The sequence below is a fragment of the Carassius gibelio genome, chromosome B24 (genome assembly GCF_023724105.1).
Source record: "Carassius gibelio isolate Cgi1373 ecotype wild population from Czech Republic chromosome B24, carGib1.2-hapl.c, whole genome shotgun sequence".
Taxonomy (NCBI): domain Eukaryota; kingdom Metazoa; phylum Chordata; class Actinopteri; order Cypriniformes; family Cyprinidae; genus Carassius; species Carassius gibelio.
The window spans coordinates 8,825,038-8,845,163 of record NC_068419.1 but is presented as its reverse complement, the minus strand read 5'-3'; the positions used below and the strand labels follow the sequence as shown (position 1 = coordinate 8,845,163).

The following is a 20,126-nucleotide window of genomic DNA, read 5'->3' as shown; positions in this document are numbered from 1 at the left end:
AAATGTATTATTATCTGAAACGATATGATATGATAATAATATATAAAAATGTATAGGATAAATAATTAAATAAATAATTGTTTAAGAGAAAAGAAAAAAGAACATATATATATTATGTAAAGCTAAAGGTATAGATGTTAACACGGATAAAAATACAGTTGAAAAGAAAGAAGTGCTTAATAAAAATAAATCTAAGATTAAAAAACAAACTAATCGCAAGAAATGTACTTGTCCTCCTATCCGCTAGGTGGCGATAGTTTCTTCATCAAAATGTGGCATCAGAAGAAACAGCATTGCGCCTTGGTTTGAACGCCTTTTCACTATTTAAAAGGTCTCAAAGTGGAATTTTCTACTATGATCAATTGATCGTATGCAATGTAGATGCAATTAACAGCTTAGTCTAAACATTTCATATTAAGGCTCAAGTCAGTTGCGTTGTAAACATGCTGCATAAATGTGTGGTAGGTGGTTGTCCGAACCGATCGGACACCATTATTCATTACATGTTACCCGAGGATCCGAAAAGACGCAGTCTGTGGTTAAAGTTTATCGAAGACAGTAAAGCTGAAGACCCAACCTCTTCATGCCGAGTGTGCGGGCAACATTTCTCCGAGGAGAACTACTTCAAAATGGATCTGGGTTACACCACATGCATGATACTAAGCGTGGATGCTGTTCCTACAGTACAAACTCTTAATCGATCACCTGAGTCAGAAAGGGGGATTCAGGTAACATCTTCATTTTATTTATTATATATGATTTATAAACTTAATATATAATTACACTTAAAGTACAGTTACATTTAATGATGGTATGTAATTTAAATATAAACACATCTATCTATCTATGTATAATAATATGTAATAGTATACTGTGTCATATTGTATCTGACAGGAAGCAGAAGATGAGAGTTTGGCAGATGACACATGTAAGATCACCATTTCTGAGGCTGTTTCGCTTGCTTGTGTCAAAGAGGAGCCTCTTGAATATGAGCTGAGCTCCAACATGACATTTGGACAAGCGCTGATCTCCTCACCCGATGAGGGTGTTAAAGATGAAGAGAGTGAGCTAGCCGTTACTGAGGACGGCATCTCGACCGAAATTTCCGGGTTTAGAGAAGATCATGGCAGAAAGTACATCAACTGTCTAACTTGTGGCCAGAGGTTCCGCAGTAGACGCACCCTGATGAAGCACCGACGGGCCAATCACGCTAAAAATAAAACCGAATCCGAAGTCAAAGAGAAGTTTTATATTTGTTCAATTTGTGGGGAGAGGTTTCATAAAATGGGTCTCCTTCTGAGCCATCGAGTCATACACACTAAGGAGAATCCAGAAGGGAGGTTTGTGTGCCAACACTGTGGAAAGGGCTTCCCCCATCAAGCTTTTTTGAAAGCTCACCAGAAGGTTCACGAGGATGCCGAGTCGACCATGCCGTTCAAGTGCCACTTATGTCCCAGGCGTTTCGGCTACAAAGTTGCCCTCGTTGCTCACATGAAACATCACTCATCTATACTCACATGCATCTGCCCCATCTGTGAAAAGAGCTTTCAGTTTAGAGGTTCCCTCATTCAGCATCTCAAGTCATCTCATGCTGGAGAGAAACTCTTGTGTAAGACCTGCGATAAGGGGTTCCTAAGAGTCAACGGCTACGTCAAACACATGGACAAACACAACGTGATGACCCCGTTCTACTGCGACATCTGCAAAATTTATTTTTCACAGCGAGGCTACACATCACACATGGCCACCCACGAGCACAAGAGCCTTCCCAAACAGCAGCCCGATGACGAGTCTGTTGAGAACCAGCCCGACGATCCCGAAATCAGTCTTGTGAGTGTGAATAGCTCTGAGGAAGGAATGGATCCAGTCACCGTGAGGCAGGAAGAAGCTGAGATGGAGCTGCTCTGTGAAGATGAGATGCAGGGTCTGTCTGGGAATCCAGTGGATCCGGCAGCAGCCGAAGGTGTGGAGTCTGAAAATGCGGTTGTGGAAAAGGAACTTCCCCAAAATGACCATGAAGAGAAGGAGAAGAGCGAGGAAAGCTCTGGCACACAATGAGATCTCAAGTCTAAACAAGAATTGTATAATGAATTAACAGTTTTAGCTAACCAAAGGTGAAAACCCATGTTTTCTTTCACTAGTTAGGTAGGTTTATGATTAAACCTAAGGACCTAATTCTGTATAAATGTTAGCTACATGGTTAGTTAAACTACAAATTGTAATTGTAGGCAAAATTTCTGTATTTCTTTTTACAGAATATGTAACGATATATTGTATGTCCATTTGATTATCTTTTTATCATGTAGAAAATGTAAGTCTCTGTGGTGTTAGTAATAATGTTTAGCTGCTAATAATGTTTAGACATTCTATGTGCATGTTTACAAAGACATATATTTTATACAATGCATTTCTTTAAAACAGTATTCAAATATCATGTATGATTATTACTTTAAGACCAATTGTTGTGGTCAAAGTCTTGATGCGAAGAGACGCATTTATGGTTCTATTTTCTGCATTTTATAGTTATAAACACATTAGTTTATAGGTTTGGCATTAGTTAGTTTCTCTCTCTTTTTAATGAAAATTTAATACTTTTATTTAGCACGGGGATGCATTATATCGAGCAAAAGTGACAGTAAAGACAATTATAATTTCTGTTAAATGCTGTTCTTTTAAACTTTCTATTCATTTGGAAAATGTGTCATGATTCCCTCAAAAAAATTTCGTCAGCACAACTGTTTTCAACACTGACAATACTAATAAATGTTTCTTGAGCATCGAATCAGCATATAAGGATGATTTCTGAAGGATCATGTGACACTGGAGACTGAACATTCTGCTTTATACATTACAGGAATACATTTTAAAAATAAGTTTTTAAATTGTAACAATATTTCATCATATTAGTGTTTTAATTTACACCAATATGGTTTGTAAATGGTAGTGTATATATATTTAGCAAATTTGTTTCTAAAGGCTCAGTCACACTGCAAACTAAACATGCAAAATTATTAAAAACCTGAATTATAAATAGTTAATATAGTGTTGAAACATACAATTTCATATTTTTGCTCTCCCGTGATGAACACTTTCTATAAAAATGACAACAGTGCAAAAAAAGACATTTACAGTCATAAAGTGTTTTTGTAAAAATGGCAAACTTTATTTTCTACATGTACAAAAGAAAGAACAGAATAGCAGCTTGCTATATGGACAGCAACATTTCCAGAACTCTTCCAAGTCAAAGACGGGAAAAATACAACTGAGATGAAAAGAAAAATGCACAACATATTTAAACTTGCTCAGAAAAGAACAAAACAAACAAAAATAAAACCTGCAAGGAATCATAAGAATTTTAAAATATATTAAAGGGGGAAAACATCCTCAGTCATGCCACTTGCACAGAGCTAATATAGCATCTTGCCCATGCACATTTATAAAAATATGTGTAGGCTGTAAGTAGTCACTAAAAAATTAAATCTCTGAGCATTTCTGTAATTCTCTACATCCAAACAAATAAACAGGTCAGCAGGTTTACAGCCTTTTAAATTTCCGTCCCAGCTTATTTCTTTTTTTGTATAATGTATTGCGTTTCACCTGAGTTCTCTATTTGACATTCTGTGCCGTTTACATGTAGGCCTCCTCTGCATTTTTGTGCTTTGGACCTCGTTCACAATGTCGTTTTATAAAAGGTACGCTAAAAACTAACGCCAGCAGCTGTATTATAAATATTTGGACTCATCTTATAGTCTTGTATGGATCTGCTGAAGGAGTCTCTCCAAGTTCGCTATCCAAAAATGACTGGAGAACAAGGTTTGCTGGGACTTAAATATGCAATGTGGCATTAATGATGTAAAATAATAGGCCAGAACAGGATACAATTTGAATATTCAGTGTTTGCCTGACAGGAACGCATCCCGTATACAACATCCCCATACAACTGGAGCTTTTCGCAACTGTGCGCACACTACGGTGCAGGAATTTGTTGTCGTCCTCTTAAATCCACATCCTCCCTGAATACATCTTACCTTTTTATAATGACTGAGATGCAGTATGTTTATATTCATACACAGGTAATTTGCTCCTCAGAAATAGTCCACAGATTCTTTATTGGTTTGAGTTTAGAGGCAGAGGCGTGATTGTACAGGCCGAACTGTTTTTATTGGCCCTTGTAGTAACCAGTGAAGGAAGATTTTGACTGTCCACCAGGGGTCCTCAGAATCTACGCTTGGCTCTAAGGCCATGATGCATGGTGGGCAGCAAGCAAGCCGAGTTCCGGCTGTGCTCAAACCAAGCATGAGTTCACAGGGCTGGAGGTGGAAGGGATTTGCTCATAAAGCAGTGGAGGTCAGTTTCTTCACTCCTCTGCGCTGAGCGAGAATAGAACAGCCCACGGGCTCCAGCATGGGAGGAACGTTCCTGTTCAAGGCTGAGTATGTAGCAGCCATCGCCCCCTACAGGAGGAAAGATTTCATACAAACCTTCCTGAATTAACCTGTCTACTGAAATTTTTCATCTTTTTATAAAATGTAAAAAAAATAAACACAAATAAATTCTAGATAAATATATATACACATCTATCTATCTATCTATCTATCTATCTATCTATCTATCTATCTATCTATCTATCTATCTATCTATCTATCTATCTATCTATCTATCGTCAGTCATAATAATTAGTCCTTATCTACTAAAAGAAAGCATGTTAAAAAAAAAAAAAAAAAAAAAAAAAAATATATATATATATATATATATATATATATATATATATATAATTTAAATATAAATTTCATAATATTTAAAAGACTATAAAGCTAATACTATAAAAATACAGTACATTTCCTTGATATAAAAAAAAAACATTTCTGTGAATTTGGGACCCTTGTGTATTCTAGGAGCATTTCAAATATAAATTAAGTCTAAGAGCAAAGTAAAATATTTATGGGAATATTTTTTAAATTAAAATTAGATGTATAAGCTTTATTCCAAAGGATAATGTGTGGACAGGACCAAACCTTGACCAGATGGGGGGCGTCCTGTCTGTTCAGCTGGTATTTGGGGAGCTGGTCTCTGTGAAGGATCCAGGGATGTTTCAACACCTGTGCAGCTGTTAGTCTCTGATGGGGGTCTACATGTAACATCTTAGACACCAAGTCCTGTAAAAGACGAGGTGTTTGAATGATCTTTAAGGAGATGTTTTTTGAAGAGTGTAATTTAGATGCTCTTCTCAAGTAGGTACCTTTGCCTCAAATGAAACAGAGCTCCAGTATCCACCTGTGAGAGAAAACTTCCCACCGCCGATTCGAGCTAGAATCTCCTCTGGTGTGTCCTCTGGGCCATTAGCAAATGGAGTGAATCTGAGAAAAAGCCCAGTGTCAATTGAATACAAACACATTTTGAAAACTATAGTGCTAGGTTTACATACTTACTTACCCAGTTAACATTGTGTACAAAAGGACACCTAAACTCCAGATATCACAGGCAGCATCATACCCCTGTCTCTTCAGCACCTGAGGACCAAAATTATTATTTTTTTGGATTAAGAAACTGACTTTTATTTGACAAAATCCTGTGCCTCCTCCGACATGTAAAATGTACCTCTGGGGCCACAAAGTTGGCAGTGTAACAGGGCGTCATCAGCAGTCCGTTTTCCGCTCTCAGCTGCTTGGCAAAGCCAAAGTCACAGATCCGGATGGACTCGGGATTCCCAGATTCATCCACATAAAGAATGTTACTGGGCTTCAGATCTCTGTGAACCACCTGATGAGGAGGAAAGGAAGCTTACGTTAGAACCAAGGCGGCTCACGAACCGTATAAATACATTTTTTTAAACATTTTAAATAATCATTTAAATTTCTAATTCAAATTATTACTGTTATTTTACATTTAAATTGTATTATGTACAGTTATATTACACTGCCGATCAAACGTTTGGAGTCAGTGTGATTTCTTTTTTTTTTAAAGAAATAAATACCTTTCAATTAGCAAGGACACATTAAATTGATCAAACGTTGCATCACATGAATGAATGACATTTTTCAAAACAGTTTAAAATAAAAAACATTGTGATAATATTTCACAATATTACAGTTTTGTGTATCAAATGTGCTATATAAATAAACTTGCCTTGCCTTGACTATTTCTCATCAAATAGACTTTTTTAAAAATGTCTGGAGAACTCTTGAATGAAAGTGTACATCTATTGCGGCTTGAATGAGACCAAACTGGCTTCTAATGTTGAGTTTATCTGCATCAGAGTCATTATAAACCAGTATATAGTAAAACCAAGGCAAAGTCTCATGTGTTTCCCAAGATCACAATCTTAATGTACTTCAGCTGGGCTTTAAGTTTCATTCCCTCAGCTATTGTCTCTGATGTATTGCGCACATGCTAGAGTTCGAGCTCTAGAGAGGTCACATACCCCTTGATTGTGCATGTACTCCACAGTCTTTGTGATGGTGTACAGCACAGCGCTGGCCTCCCGCTCTGAGAAGAACTTCTGTCTGAGGATCTTATCCAGCAGTTCCCCTCCCTTCAGCAGCTCTGTCACCAGATACACTGAGCGGCCATCGTCGTACACCTGCATACAGTGACGCAGTTATATTACTCGATCATTGCTAATCAGTTTAAATTCAACATCTCTTCTATTTTATTACTAACATCACTTTTCATTAAATGCTGTAGAAACCAATTCTGCAATCCATAACATCATGATAAGGATGTTTACATCTGCAGCGAAACAAACGTTGTGTTAGAAGGCAATCAATGCCATGTTTAAGGAACACTTGAAGCAGATGCATTTATAATGTAAGGAAACACTGGAAACAATAATACTAATACACTGCTAAATGAATATGAATGATGGATAACCTGCTCGGAGTAATTTGCAGGAAACCCTATGAGGACAGAAACTCATTACACTACTCTCATTCCAGAATCGGTTTTAGGTAAACACATCAATGCTCTTTGAAAAGAACAAGACATTACCTTAATATAATTGTGTTTAGCCACTAAGACAAAGTTCAGAGTCTGCCGCCACAGACTACTGTCTTTCAACCTCACGGAGGATAATAAAAAGATTGCATCCTTGTTTCTAAACACTCACGTCTTTCAAGGTGATTATATTTGGATGCTGTCCATAGCGTAACAGAATTTCCACCTCCTCTGTTGGATCCCGTTTAACTTTATTGATGATCTAAACAAGAAAAATATAGAGAAATATATTACAATGTCCAAGAAAGTCATTGTTTAAAAAGGCAGTACTAAATTGTCTTTCAAAAGGCCAAAAATACTTAAAAATGAATGCTGTCTACATTTTAAATAACTAGATATATACTGAAAATAAAACAATAAAAACTAAAATTCAATTGCTGGAAGTGAATTTCTGTATTATAATGTCCACTATTAAAAAAAAAGTATATTCATTGTTATATGCTAAATATTACATTTACATTTAGTCATTTAGCAGACGCTGTTATCCAAAGCAACTTACAAATGAGGACAATGGAAGCAAAATCAACAAATTTTATTTTGTTAAATAATACAATTTAACAAAGATAATAAATTAGTAGTGTTTTTTATTATTAAAAATGAATAATTATGTCAATACATAAATTATTTTAAATAACATTTAACTCTCATTTAAAGTTTGATTTAATATGATTTATAAAAAAATATATTAAGTTTTTTGTTTTTAGTAATAATTATTATTATGTCATTATTTAAGAGTGTTCCTTTTTGATACATTTATGTTATGTTATGAGGACTACATTTACAATTAAAATTATTAATTTTATTTTTTTGTGCTTTATTTTTAACCTAAATATAATGGAAAAAGATCAGGCACAGTTAAATATCCAATAATGACTGGGACATTTAAAAATCATTTCGTTTTCAAATGCTTTTTTTAAATTATTATTAATTTGCTAAAGTGTTCTGGATGGTGGCTTAATGCCTCAATGAAAGCAACCAGTCAGTGTGTTGGTTTAATATGACTCGTTTCTCACCTTCACTGCATACTCCATTCCTGTGCTTTTCTGTATGCAGCGTCTGCAGATGGAATATGAGCCAACCCCGATATCCTCCTTCACCTCATATGCATCATTGAACTGAGACACGCTTCTGTGGAGCTGCTACGGAGTGAAAGGAACCAGATGTAATGCTGACATAAAACCTGACTCATAGCTAGACACTAAAAACAGTCATTACAGCATATACTACATGGAAAGAGGCTTAAGTGTGTGTATACCTGAACTATAGAGCTCACACTGTTGCTCTGCAAGGGTTGAGACTCTTCTTCTGAGCTGATGGCCACAAAACTGAAACCTCTGAAGAGTTGATTGGCATTGGCACTAGGGGGTACACCTGGAGAGTCTAGCAGAAAACACACAGCGGCTTTGTTCAAGTCATTAAATACACTATTAAATAATCTGACAGATTTCAAAAGGTCTAGCAGCATTTAAATAAATAGGTTTTCGTGTTTTTGTCTGAGAGGGGATTAAAGACGGGTGGCAAACACAGTCTACCTGATCGAGCACCAGACATAGTCCGTTATGATAAGCTGATGTACCTTTGGGAGTTTTTGCTGTAAATTCTGGGTCAAAGTAGAATGTGTCGTCTGGTCTGCCAGATGCTGGTTTGAAGGGTGGGTGAATCTCTCTTCTAAATAATTTCTTTGACAAACAAGACACGATAAAACATTAAACCCACCGTACATTAATAGAGTGTCATTCCTGTAAAAACGTTCCTGTAAAGACTCACATTCCAGTCGATGGTAACATAAAACTGGTGCCTCTTTATCTCTTCAACTCCGTCTGGCCCAGCACCTGCAGATGACCACAGTCACGTTCAAATCAAATATGAATAACTAACTTTGCAGAAATGACCATCCAGTCAGTGTTATTTAAAAGGTTGGGGTCAGTATTATGTTTTTAATGATTTAAGGAGTCTCTTACGCTAACCAAAGTAAAAAAAGAAAAAAAAATACAGGTCACGCACAATAAAATCAATATATTTAAATGTTTGATTAATTAAATATTAATATTATTTGACACAACTGCTTTTATTTTAATATATTATAAAATGTAATTAACTTCTGTAAAAAGCAAAAATAACTTGATCCTTTAGAAATCATTCTAATATGAAATATTAAGAAATGTCAAGAAATATTATTTACGTTATTATTATAAACATTGCTGTAATAATTGAGCTGTACATTTTTTGTGGAAAAAATTATGTATTTTTTCTGGGTTCTTTAAAGAGCAGAAAGTTAAAAAGAACAGTTTTTATTTGAAATATATATATTTTTTTTACAATATAAATGTTTGTGGTTAATTCAGTGTATCCTTGTAGAATAGAATAGAATAGAATTAAGAACCCAAACTTTTCAAAGTCAGAGTATGTGAGTGGGCTTACCTAATCTATTGGAAGGGTTTCGTTTGAAAAGGCTCCTGAGGAGACTCTGAGCTTCTGAACTCAGAAACGGAGGCATTCCAAGCTTCGCCCTACACACACACAAAAAAAGTCACAAGTCAAGCCAGAGATCATCCCTTTATTATTAAGCTATACAATTTTAAGTGCGGGTCGTTTACCAATGAGATTGAAGAACACTGTAATTCTAATGTTCTGTTATCCAATTAAGTGTCTTTTGTACATAATCTTTCAGCCTTTACATGCCAAACATGTGATGTCAGCCAGAAAATCACTTCCTTTCTAAGTGAGCAGTTTTTTTTTTTACCAGAATTTGCATCAGTGTATGTGTATCAGATCTTGTGGTGATAAAATCAAATTATGGTCCCAAATCTGTCTACACAAGTCTGGAGGTCAGATAACACAGAACAGAGGAAAAAGACACAATGAGTCACTGTCATCTGCACTGATGTCACTTCCACAGCTAATACTTACTGTATTCACTTCAGTTGCAATAGTGGGTTCTTATCAGTCCTCTGCAGAAGCCTCAGATGAACATTGTAATTGACAAACTCTCATCTTGCCTTCTCTAAATGTCTGTGGTCATTCCACTAAAACCACATTACTACAGTTTATCAAAGCCGTAAAACTGTGCGCAGACCTTTGGTTATAATTATCCCCCACAGCAGTGCTAGTGTCACGCTGGAGCGTTATTCACTCTTCAGCAGGCCGCACTGTGACGTGACGTGTTTTTGTATGGTTAAGTGTTTACTGACCGTTAAGTGCCTAGTCTTTTAAGTTAAACAGCACTGTCAGCTAAACCAGGGCTTATCCTTATCTCTACAGCACTTAGCATCCAGATGTTACACAGACCAATTCCGCTGGCTCTTCCCACTCAGAGTGGATGACTGTGTTTAGATTATAGTGTGAGTGGAGTCTCTGTCGGGATAGCGGAAGGATGAGGCCGTCACACTTACTTTAGAATCATAGTCATGGTTTCCTTGCGGTCCTTGCCTTGGAAAGGCAGCGTTCCAGTCAGCATTTCAAACTGAGGATGGAGAACGAAACAAGCTGTTTCTCTGAAATGTTAATAATTTTTGTTTATGCTTAACTGCCTAATGGAACACTATTCCATTATGCCCTATGCCCAGTTTAGATAGTGTTCAAGATTTTGTTATAATTTTATATTAGTTATTATTTAATAATGATATTTTTTACATTTCCGAAAGTTTTTTTTAAAATAACAAAATCATTTAAATGTATTTATAACATTATTAACTTATTAATACAAATGAATAACAAAATAAAATGCGTAAAATTTAGCAAAAAAAAAAAAATTGTAAAGAAAAAATTAAAAAGATATTACAAAAACTTTAAATAAATGAGAGAAGAAACAGGAAGTGGTGCTCCCTTACCATGAGTACCCCGTAAGACCACCAGTCAGCGCTATAAGTGTGTCCTCTTCTGTTCACCACCTCTGGAGCCATATACTCTACTGTCCCGCAGAAAGAGTATGCTTTATTTTCATGATCGATCGACTCCTTACTGAGTCCAAAATCTGAAGACACACAAACACAATTTTAGTCTGACAACATCAGTGTTTCAAAACTACAACTGAAACTACTCCATTTTCTACACATTCATTTCCCACACATTAGCTCTGTGCGATTCACCTTGTCATATAGTATGAGTGTGATATAGATAGTCATAAACCCCGTCTGTCTGCCCTCCCATGAGGCTGCAGTCGAACGGTATCAACACAAAGCCCTAAACGCTCAAGGTGGCACCATGCTGATGCAGCCATTCCAGCAATCTGAAATTACCTACCTGTCAGCTTTATGTGGCCTTCCTCATCCAAGAGAATGCTGAAATTACACAGATTCACAGCATTAAAAAGTCATTTAACAGAGCATGAACACACTCACACAAAGGAACCCCTTTTTTTTACTGCCATTCCCACCCTGAGCCATGAGGACATATCTCTATATGTCACGGCTACAAGACTACAGCCATTATTTTTATAGCCCTATTCTATCCAGACATAAATGTGATTTATGGACGACCTTACAGACAGCAGTGATGAAGGATAAAAAAGAAAAGAAAAAAAGGAATGAGTGAGTGAGTGTGTTTTAGTAATTTAAAAAAAAAACGCAAAAAAAGGAAGCATGGAAAGGAAAATATACACTATTTTTCAAAAGATTGTTTAAGATTTAAAAAAAAAAAAAAAAAAAAAAAAAAAAAAAAAAAAATATATATATATATATATATATATATATATATATATATATATATATATATTTTTTTTTTAATTCTCTTATGTTCACCAATGCTGCATTTCTGCAGTAAAACAGTAATGTTTGTGAAATATTATTGCCATTTAAAATGCTTTTCCCCCCCAAATATATATAAATCGTAAGAAACAGAAGAACATAATTTATTTCTTAATAATGAATAAATAATTTTCTGTAATACTTTATTATTAACGTCTATACTGTCACTGTTAAATAATATCATGCATCTTTGCTAAATAAAAATGTAAATTCATTTAAAATAATTGAATTAATTTAAAACATTTTCCCAAATTCTCTTTCCATACTTTACTTGGTTTTTTCCCCTTCTTTTTATTTTTTTTAAAAGTACAATAAAAATTCCCACTTTTTGGAATTTGATGGTCATTTTGTTTTAAAATAAATAAGTTTGAAATGAAATAATAAATGTTATAAATAATAAAAAATTTCATTGATTTGGGTGAATTGTGCTTTTAAATTCGAGTATAAATTGGATTTTTTTGAGAGCATTCAGTACTTCTCTGGTTTCAGATCTCTGTAGATGATGCCTAGTCCATGCAGATGGTCCAGAGCTAAAGCCAGCTCTGCCAGATAAAACTTCACATCCTCCTCTGTGAACATCACCTGAGGAAAGACAGGCCAATCAGACAGGCTTGTCCTCTCTAAGCTGCTGGTGGCTACATCAGACTATGCTCTGGATAAAGCATCTGCTAAAGGTTTAAATGTAAATGTTTTGCTTGGGGTAACCACTCACTATTTACCTCTTTTGACAGTCGAGTAAAGAGATCACCTCCTCTTAAAAAGTCCAGAATCAGATAAAGCTTTCCTTCAGTCTGGAATGCTGCACAAGTACACGAGAGGAGTGTGAGAAAGAAAGAATGGCTTCATTGGCTAACAGAACATTACAACGAGAGCGGTTCTTTATTCCGATTGGCTGATGACCAGCACTTACCATAGTGTAGCTTAACAATAAAGGGATGATTAACCTCCACCAGGATGTCCCGCTCCATCTTAGTCCTGACCCGATCCCGTACTGAAAACACACACATAAATAACAACACTTCTGTTTACTTCCATTGAGTTCACTAACAACGTTCCCCCCCGCCCAGAAATCTGCCACAGCAGAATTACGCAGATGGCACCGGATGACTAATTAAATAAAGTAGGGAGAAAAATGCAGTGCCAGAGAGACAAGAGAAGCTGAGAGCTGTAGGGGGAGGAGAGTCAATTTACTCCTGTGGATGTAGATGTGTTTATCATCTGGAAGGGCTTTTTCATAGATGTACCCTTCCACAAACATCAATTTACATTCTTAAACAGCTACAGCTGGGAATTAACCAACCAAAACACTAGAATAAACAGAACTTAAACAGGTTACTGTGGAAAAGGTAAATGCAATCTGGAGTCCCAGTGTTAATGAGACTTTTGAACTGCCTTTAATATCTCAGCTATAGGACTAAGGCCAAACATCAAACATCATTCTTCCTGTTTTATTGAATTTGTTTTAGGTGTTTTAAATAGGATTTGCCCTTTGTGTTAATTTCAAATTGTACTAGCAGTCTTGTCAATGAATGATAAACAATTGCATTGCAGTTTGATTAAATATTCAATTTACATATTATTATATGTTAAATAACGGTAATTTCATTTTAGTAAGGAGTATATCTTGTGTGTTATATATTATTAAAAAAAATTAATAACTGAATAAATGATACATTCACATTCATTTATTATATTTTATATACATTTTTCTTTTTGTTTTTTAATTATTTACATACAAGCATACCTTATTGCTTCATTATTGTTTAAATAATTTAAAAGTTAGCGAAAAATGTAAATAAATAAACATGTATGTATGTATGTACATGCACATACTGTAATATTGGCCATTGTTCTAGATCTCAGCACTGGCCACTGAAAACCCAATATTGACTTGCTTAATACCTTTTAGGGTGGCTTTTTTCAGCACTTTCATTGCGTACAGCTGTCCTGCATCCGGGCCTGTTGTCTTCCTCACTAAAAACACCTGCAACCCACAAAGAAAATCAAACATAAAAAATACTTTAAAACAGGATCTGTTGTGCTCATCAGTTCTTCTTTACAACATAATTAGTTCTGTGCCGTGACACTGTAACCATAGTGACCATGACTAGCTCCACGTGTAATTTTACTGAGATTGTTGTTAAAATATGAATGACAGTTTTTTCATCTGTGCATGGCTCATGCTTTCATATGTGCTGATTGCCTCTCAAAGCACAATGCAAACACACACACACACACACACACACACACACACACACACACCAAACACTAAAAATACATTCGTATAGGTGGGTGGTATGACCAAAATCTTATATCACTGTATGAGTAATTTCAAATTACAGTAACGATATTAACACAACACAGTCTTTTACCTAAATATTTTAAACATCACATACAGGTAATATATAATATGCACCATTTGATTATGTAATACATTAATTACTTAGTAATTAATGTATTAACTGCTTATTAACCTTGTTTGATCATTTTTTGAAGGTAAGTTTCTTTCTTTTTAGATTTTTACAACATTAACCTAGTTAATCATTTGATTAACCTTTTTTATTTTATTAATGTAGCTAATTAGTTAATAAAAAATGTCATGTGAAATCAACTTTTAGATGCCATCTAAAACAAATGTGTAACTTTTGATGATTAATGAATAAATGCTGTAGAAGTGTTGTTTATTGTTAGTTCATGCTAACTAATGCAGTTAACTAATGTTAACAAATGAAAACTTATTATACATTGAAAAAAGTTGAAAAAGGAAAGTATGCATTAAGCAAAAATATAATATTGATTAAATTTATTAATTCAAATACAGCACCATATACTGTATATCCAGCATGTATCAAGGAGGCCCCTATTATTTAAATACTATAATATTATTAACATTTTGAATTAGCTTTTATTTTTATATTTGATATTTTTTGTAATTTTATTTGCTTTTTTCATTTTCATTCATAAGTATTTTAATATTTTAGTATGTCAACTTAAAAATATTTATTTCAGTTAGTTGCTAAGTTTATAAAACTTTTTTTCATCAATTGTTTAAATTTTTTGTTTTGTTTACAATAACAACAGTAGTCCCTGCTCTGTCTCTCCATGGACCTATATGGAGTCCTTGGACTAATAAGGTTGAAGACCCTTGCTATAAACAGTAAAACAGAAATTTAACCCGTTTATAAATTTGTACCATCATGTATACAGTATATTAACAAAATCTTAGTTCACAGCCCCAAATTAATGCGACGTACCTTTCCGAAGGAGCCCTGTCCGAGCACCTTCCGGAGCTCAAACTGCTGCGGGTCGGCCTTCTCTGAGCCCTCTTTAACATGATGTGTGATGCTGATCTCTTTAACTGACACTTCTTCCTGGAGAAATGATGACAACAAGCCAGTGAGAGAATTACATCAACTAGAAACACAAAAAACTTTGACAGATGTACAAACACATTCAAATAAACCAGCCAGAGAGAAATTCCTTTTCCTTAATTCACCTCAACTCTATAATAAACCTGAACATGCAGCATTAAATGAACACGCGGCTTGAATATGCGGTCGCAAACGCATCACTCTCACCCACGCCACGCACATCATGGCAGTGCGCCGTTGTGTCCCACGGGTTCTCGGGGCCGACCTGGGGCTCGTCACCCTGCTCCATGCCTGAGGGAGGAGGGGTTGAGCCCCGGCAGTCCCTCTGCAGTCTGCGCCTGCTGCTGGGCTTCTGATGCACAGAGAGAGCAGGACCAAACTCAGTAGAAAGCTCATGTGACGGACAGCTTCCCACATGGTTGCCATGACACCGCCCCCAATCCTCCTGCTCAATCCCGGTAGCGGTGGGTGTGGAGAAGGGTGACTAAAGACACAACGTTCAAGCTCTTCTTTCCTCACTCTATTCCTCCCACTCTCTCCATCCATTTCGCTGTCTCCCCCTCTAATCCATCAGCTTTCCATGTCCTCATGGTGAGATGATGTCATCCTACGTTGGCGTACCAGTAAAGTGTCTCTCATGCAACTGATGAAAGTTTATGGGCACAGACAGCCCTCCATTGCTCAATATACTGAGACCCAAACAATAACAAAACTCCCACTACGATGCATTAAGAAAGAGTAGTTGATTAGACAACGTTCAACTGAAATGATACAAAATTCGGCTGCATAAAATAGTTATACAAATTTTTCTTTGAGACTGGTCATAACAGAAAGGTCAAATCAGTTACGTAAAAAGGTAGACTGGCCTAATTTGAATCCAAAAAGTAACTTCTAGTTATTAAAACTAGTTCTTTAGACAGTCTTATGTAGTGGCCAGAGCTGGGTAGTAACTGATTACAAAATGTAAGTACTTGTAATTAGATTAAAATACATTTTAAAATACTCATAATCAGACTACAGTTGTTGTTTTTTATTGATGACATAATTATATAGTATTCACACAATGTAAATAAATTATTCACAATTAATTGATTCTTCCTAATTTCCTCTTTTTTTATCTATTAAATGTTCTTTTCTAAAACAGCCTATACACCACTTCTATATATTCAAGTCTTACAGTTGTGTGGACATTCACACAAAGAATGCACAATTTAACCTTTTTCTTATTTGCATGTAATGCAGACATTTCCAAACGTTTTTTGTCATCTGAACATAATTCACCTAATAGATTTACTTGAAGTAGCCTGAAATTTTAAAACAAGCGTTTTAATAATTAAGAAATATCACATTTCCATGTTCACAGTTCTCTGTTGGTTAATGGTCACATGACATGCAGGTAAAAAAAAATCAAGATTAGATTTTTTTGGTAAGTTTTTTATTCTGATTCATGTTATTTTAAATTTATTATAATTTGCCATTTTTATGATTTCATTAATGATCTGCTTTTCATTAAACTGACACACTCCCTGCAGTTCATTTACAAACCCGTTTGGGAAACCTTGATGTAACGTAATGTTTTAATGCATTGGAATTATTTACTTATTCTATTTATGTATTTTTATATCAATATGGTACAAGATTATCCTATTTAAATCAATTTGATAAACGACTTAGTAATCTAAAAGTAGGCTGATTACATTACCTAAAATGTGTAATGTAATAGATTACGTTACTAAATACAGTTTTTGATTTGTAATTTGGATTCAGTAACAGACTACAGTTTCTAAGTAATCTACCCAGCTTTGATCGTGGCTAAGTTAATACAGCTGAACACTGGTCACTATGGCTGCATTTCACTTATAAACACACACTCACAAACTTCCCTTGGCACTTCCCTTCAGGGGAATCCCCGCTGCCATTTTAAAGTGCATTCCACTTTGTGAAGTGGACAAGGCAAGATTATGTGTATGGACCCTTGACCCCTCGATTCTGACCGAGGAAGCAAGTCTACTTCATATGTCAGGCAGCTCCACAGAGCACAGTGCAACAAGGTTGTGACATGACCACAGATTGGTTTAAATTACCCCCACCTCAAACAAATCTATGATATGTATATATTTTTTTTATATTTAAAACAGCCAAAACATGCTACATCAATAATAAATAATAAATATGCTTCAAAGCAGATTCCAAGTGATCACCAATTCTTCCAAGGCTTCCACTAGTAGTGGGGCACTCTTGCAATGAAATCAATGACATACATCCAAGTCAATGAAAGGGAGGGGAGTTAGGGATGAAGGGAATGGCTTAAAAAATGGTGGTCTGCAGCCTAGATATCACCCAGATCCCAGCTTGAAAGTCTATATTTTCTTATCCATTTGACTGTCCACCAGGCAAAGGTTCAAAGTCAGACAGCTTACAATTGAAGCTGTTATTGTTAACTGAAACACAATCTATAAAAAAATTTGAAATATACTATAGTTGAAATAAAATATATAGATATTAGCAGAAAGATCTAAATCTAAAAAAGACTAACAAATACATAAGCTTAAGTTGTAGTTAAATTATTAAAATGGAAATAAAAATTTAATTATATATTTTTATAAAATCGGTTTTCAAATCATAGGACCACCAAATATGTGGAATATGATGAACTCTTTCCTAAAATAAGGATATTAAAATGTGTGGCATGATAAAGACAATGTAGTTGTTGTTACATTGTCACTGTACTAAAGGTAAAATAAATTATATTATAATATTATCTGGAAAATATTAGTGGTAATTCAAAATAATTATTATTCATTTCAAATTCTCTTTCCATTAATATGTCAATGTTTGTCATAAAATACCAGAAAAACCTACTACAATGCCAAAATATGAAGTATAGACTCTGTACAAGCACACTGTGTGTTTTGTTGTCCCCCTCGATGCAATGCACCCAACCTTCAATCTGGAGAGTGACAAATGAATCATAATCAATATTGAAGCCTCATCTACATAGTGACTCATTTGACTGAACTGCCAAAAGTCAGGACAAAATTAACATTTATCGTTGCTTACTGTATTCTGTTCTCAATATTATTTTGGAAAAAAAGGTGGAAAACACTGTGCAGAATATGTGTATTCCATTCTGAACACACCCAGAGATTTTCGACAGCCCCCTATGTAAAGCTCACAAGACTTGTGTAAAGTCCACCTCCATGAAGATCCCCAAATTCCTTTTCTTCCCATCTCCAGTGTTATCACCAAAGCTGATGGAACTATAAATACCTCAGAGTCCCATAGAGAGCGATGTGGAAGTGAGGCCAGCGAATCCTCCATCCTGCTCCAGCCCAAATCAGTCTGGCTTCGTGTCAGCCTGGGCTCCCTCAAAGCAGCCAGCATCCTGCCATGAGGTGCGGGATCTCCGTCCAGCCCTGACAGTGTTTCAAACCTGTCTGCCGATTCCCGAAGCCCCGTGGGAAAGTCTATGGTGTGACGGTGCAGCCGTCTTAGACTAGTCCAGTCTGGAGAGTTTGTCTCCAGCATCCAAGCTAAGTATTTCCCAGAAACAAATTCTTTTGAGATAAAGAATAAAAGCAACTGCACTCCACTTCAGATGACTTGGCTTGTTAAGTTCTTGCTGAAAAGCACAGGAAAGTGTCTGCAGGAACTTGGAATCTTCTCTGGAAAGATCCAGAAGTCTATAAAGCTGCAATGCAAGCTCTGTTTTCCTGGTGTATGAAAGAGAAAATAGTTTAACCAATCGAAGGAGGAAAAGAAACGCAAAGGGAGGGAGGCATGATGAATCTGCTGTTCACCTGCATCACGTTAAACACATACAAGCTTCAAACCAGCAGCACTTCCCCGCCTCTCTCCTCAGCTCTCGCTGAGCATAATTCACACCTCATCTCAATGTCGCCAAGAATGGAAACTGATACTTCAGAATGAGAATGAGTCGCTAACGCTTTAGGGTCCACATGGAAGTTGATATGAATACAAGATGAGGTCTTTAAGTTGCATCTTATAAACTTCAACTACAAATCAGAGCCATATGTACTACAAAGATCAAAGTTGTACAATAAAGACTTGAGGCCTGATTCCAGGATGCTTGAGAGTGTGCAGTTTGTGAATGATTACTGTCTGATGGAGAGCTGTTGTCAAGTGTGTGTGCTTGTGGTGGTATTTTCGAGACTGTGATTCAGAGTACTGATGGCGACAATACAAGATGTGCATGTACCATGCAATCACTGACTTAAAGAGCACCTCCACTACATGAACAAAGAAAGACACATCTTATTGATTTAAAGAAAATCACATCTGCAGTACACAGTACACCCTGTAGCTAAATTTATTTGTCAAGTCACCTTTTAGTGCTTAATCCTGTTCTGTACACACGGTTCAGTAATTCACAGAAGTGCCAACGCATTTTACAGAAGAAATAAATGCTGTAAAATTCAGGTAGTGTTAACAACGTATTTCAACACGTATCAAGAGTTGTGTCTCTTCTCTGTGTAAGAGCTGCAAGAAATCATAGAGAACAAGTTACAGTACGTATTAAATCATAAGTGTTGCCAAATCTTTCTAGAAAAAAAAAAAAAAAAAACACTTTATGAGGTAAGATGGCAACCCTTCAAGGAGCCTTCTGTCGACGGTGGTTTGGTCAAAGGGATAGTTCACTCGAAAAAGACCTCACCCTCATGTCGTTCCAAACCAGTAAGACCTTCGTTCATCTTCAGAACACAAATGATAATATTTTTGATGAAATCCGAGAGCTTTCTGAGCCTCCACACACAGCAAGGGAACTGACACGTTCAAGGTCCAGAAAGGTAGTAAGGACATCGCTAAAACAGTCCATGTGACATAAGTGGTTCAACCGTAATATTATTAAAGTACAAGAATACTTTTTGTGTGCAAAGAAAACAAAAATAACAACTTTATTCAGCGTTTTCTTTATTTTATTAATGTCCTTACGTCTTTTCCGGCCCTTGAATGTGGTAATTATATTGCTGTCTATGTAGGGCTAGAAAGCTCTCGG

The 20,126-nt window shown here is 35.8% G+C and overlaps 2 protein-coding genes across 9 annotated transcripts in view; one reads left to right on the top strand and one right to left on the bottom strand.

Annotated features, from left to right (window-relative positions):
• Nucleotides 1–278: 278 nt before the first annotated feature.
• On the top strand, nucleotides 279–2,782 carry si:dkey-226l10.6 (zinc finger protein 112). The gene is made up of 2 exons (XM_052595413.1): nucleotides 279–728; nucleotides 895–2,782. Exons 1-2 carry the CDS (start codon nucleotides 444–446, stop codon nucleotides 2,056–2,058), a joined length of 1,449 nt encoding a protein of 482 aa, XP_052451373.1. The 5' UTR covers nucleotides 279–443; the 3' UTR covers nucleotides 2,059–2,782.
• Nucleotides 2,783–3,139: 357 nt separating this feature from the next.
• The window catches only part of LOC128013039 (ribosomal protein S6 kinase alpha-3), a 50,278-nt gene continuing 33,291 nt past the window's right edge, over nucleotides 3,140–20,126 (bottom strand). For 5 of the 8 annotated variants that reach the window (XM_052595738.1, XM_052595736.1, XM_052595741.1 and 2 more), the window contains 20 exons: nucleotides 14,993–15,109; nucleotides 13,641–13,722; nucleotides 12,649–12,729; nucleotides 12,458–12,537; nucleotides 12,214–12,320; nucleotides 11,236–11,273; nucleotides 10,824–10,966; nucleotides 10,386–10,456; nucleotides 9,415–9,503; nucleotides 8,761–8,825; nucleotides 8,570–8,672; nucleotides 8,249–8,373; nucleotides 8,007–8,132; nucleotides 7,106–7,195; nucleotides 6,422–6,580; nucleotides 5,599–5,760; nucleotides 5,434–5,510; nucleotides 5,240–5,357; nucleotides 5,016–5,156; nucleotides 3,140–4,454 (listed from right to left, as the gene is read on the bottom strand). In XM_052595738.1, the coding sequence (XP_052451698.1) occupies nucleotides 4,332–4,454; nucleotides 5,016–5,156; nucleotides 5,240–5,357; nucleotides 5,434–5,510; nucleotides 5,599–5,760; nucleotides 6,422–6,580; nucleotides 7,106–7,195; nucleotides 8,007–8,132; nucleotides 8,249–8,373; nucleotides 8,570–8,672; nucleotides 8,761–8,825; nucleotides 9,415–9,503; nucleotides 10,386–10,456; nucleotides 10,824–10,966; nucleotides 11,236–11,273; nucleotides 12,214–12,320; nucleotides 12,458–12,537; nucleotides 12,649–12,729; nucleotides 13,641–13,722; nucleotides 14,993–15,109 (2,097 nt within the window). In that variant the 3' untranslated portion in view covers nucleotides 3,140–4,331. Of the gene's footprint in view, nucleotides 4,455–5,015; nucleotides 5,157–5,239; nucleotides 5,358–5,433; nucleotides 5,511–5,598; nucleotides 5,761–6,421; nucleotides 6,581–7,105; nucleotides 7,196–8,006; nucleotides 8,133–8,248; nucleotides 8,374–8,569; nucleotides 8,673–8,760; nucleotides 8,826–9,414; nucleotides 9,504–10,385; nucleotides 10,457–10,823; nucleotides 10,967–11,235; nucleotides 11,274–12,213; nucleotides 12,321–12,457; nucleotides 12,538–12,648; nucleotides 12,730–13,640; nucleotides 13,723–14,992; nucleotides 15,110–15,316; nucleotides 17,181–20,126 lie in introns of those variants that run through there. The other 3 variants (XM_052595737.1, XM_052595743.1, XM_052595740.1) reach the window with 2 other exon arrangements.

Coding starts and splice junctions, on each gene's coding strand:
- si:dkey-226l10.6 (XM_052595413.1), top strand. CDS start 444: ATGCTGCATAAATGTGTGGTAGGTGGTTGTCCGAACCGATCGGACACC. Junction 729..894: donor AGTCAGAAAGGGGGATTCAG/GTAACATCTTCA, acceptor TGTATCTGACAG/GAAGCAGAAGATGAGAGTTT.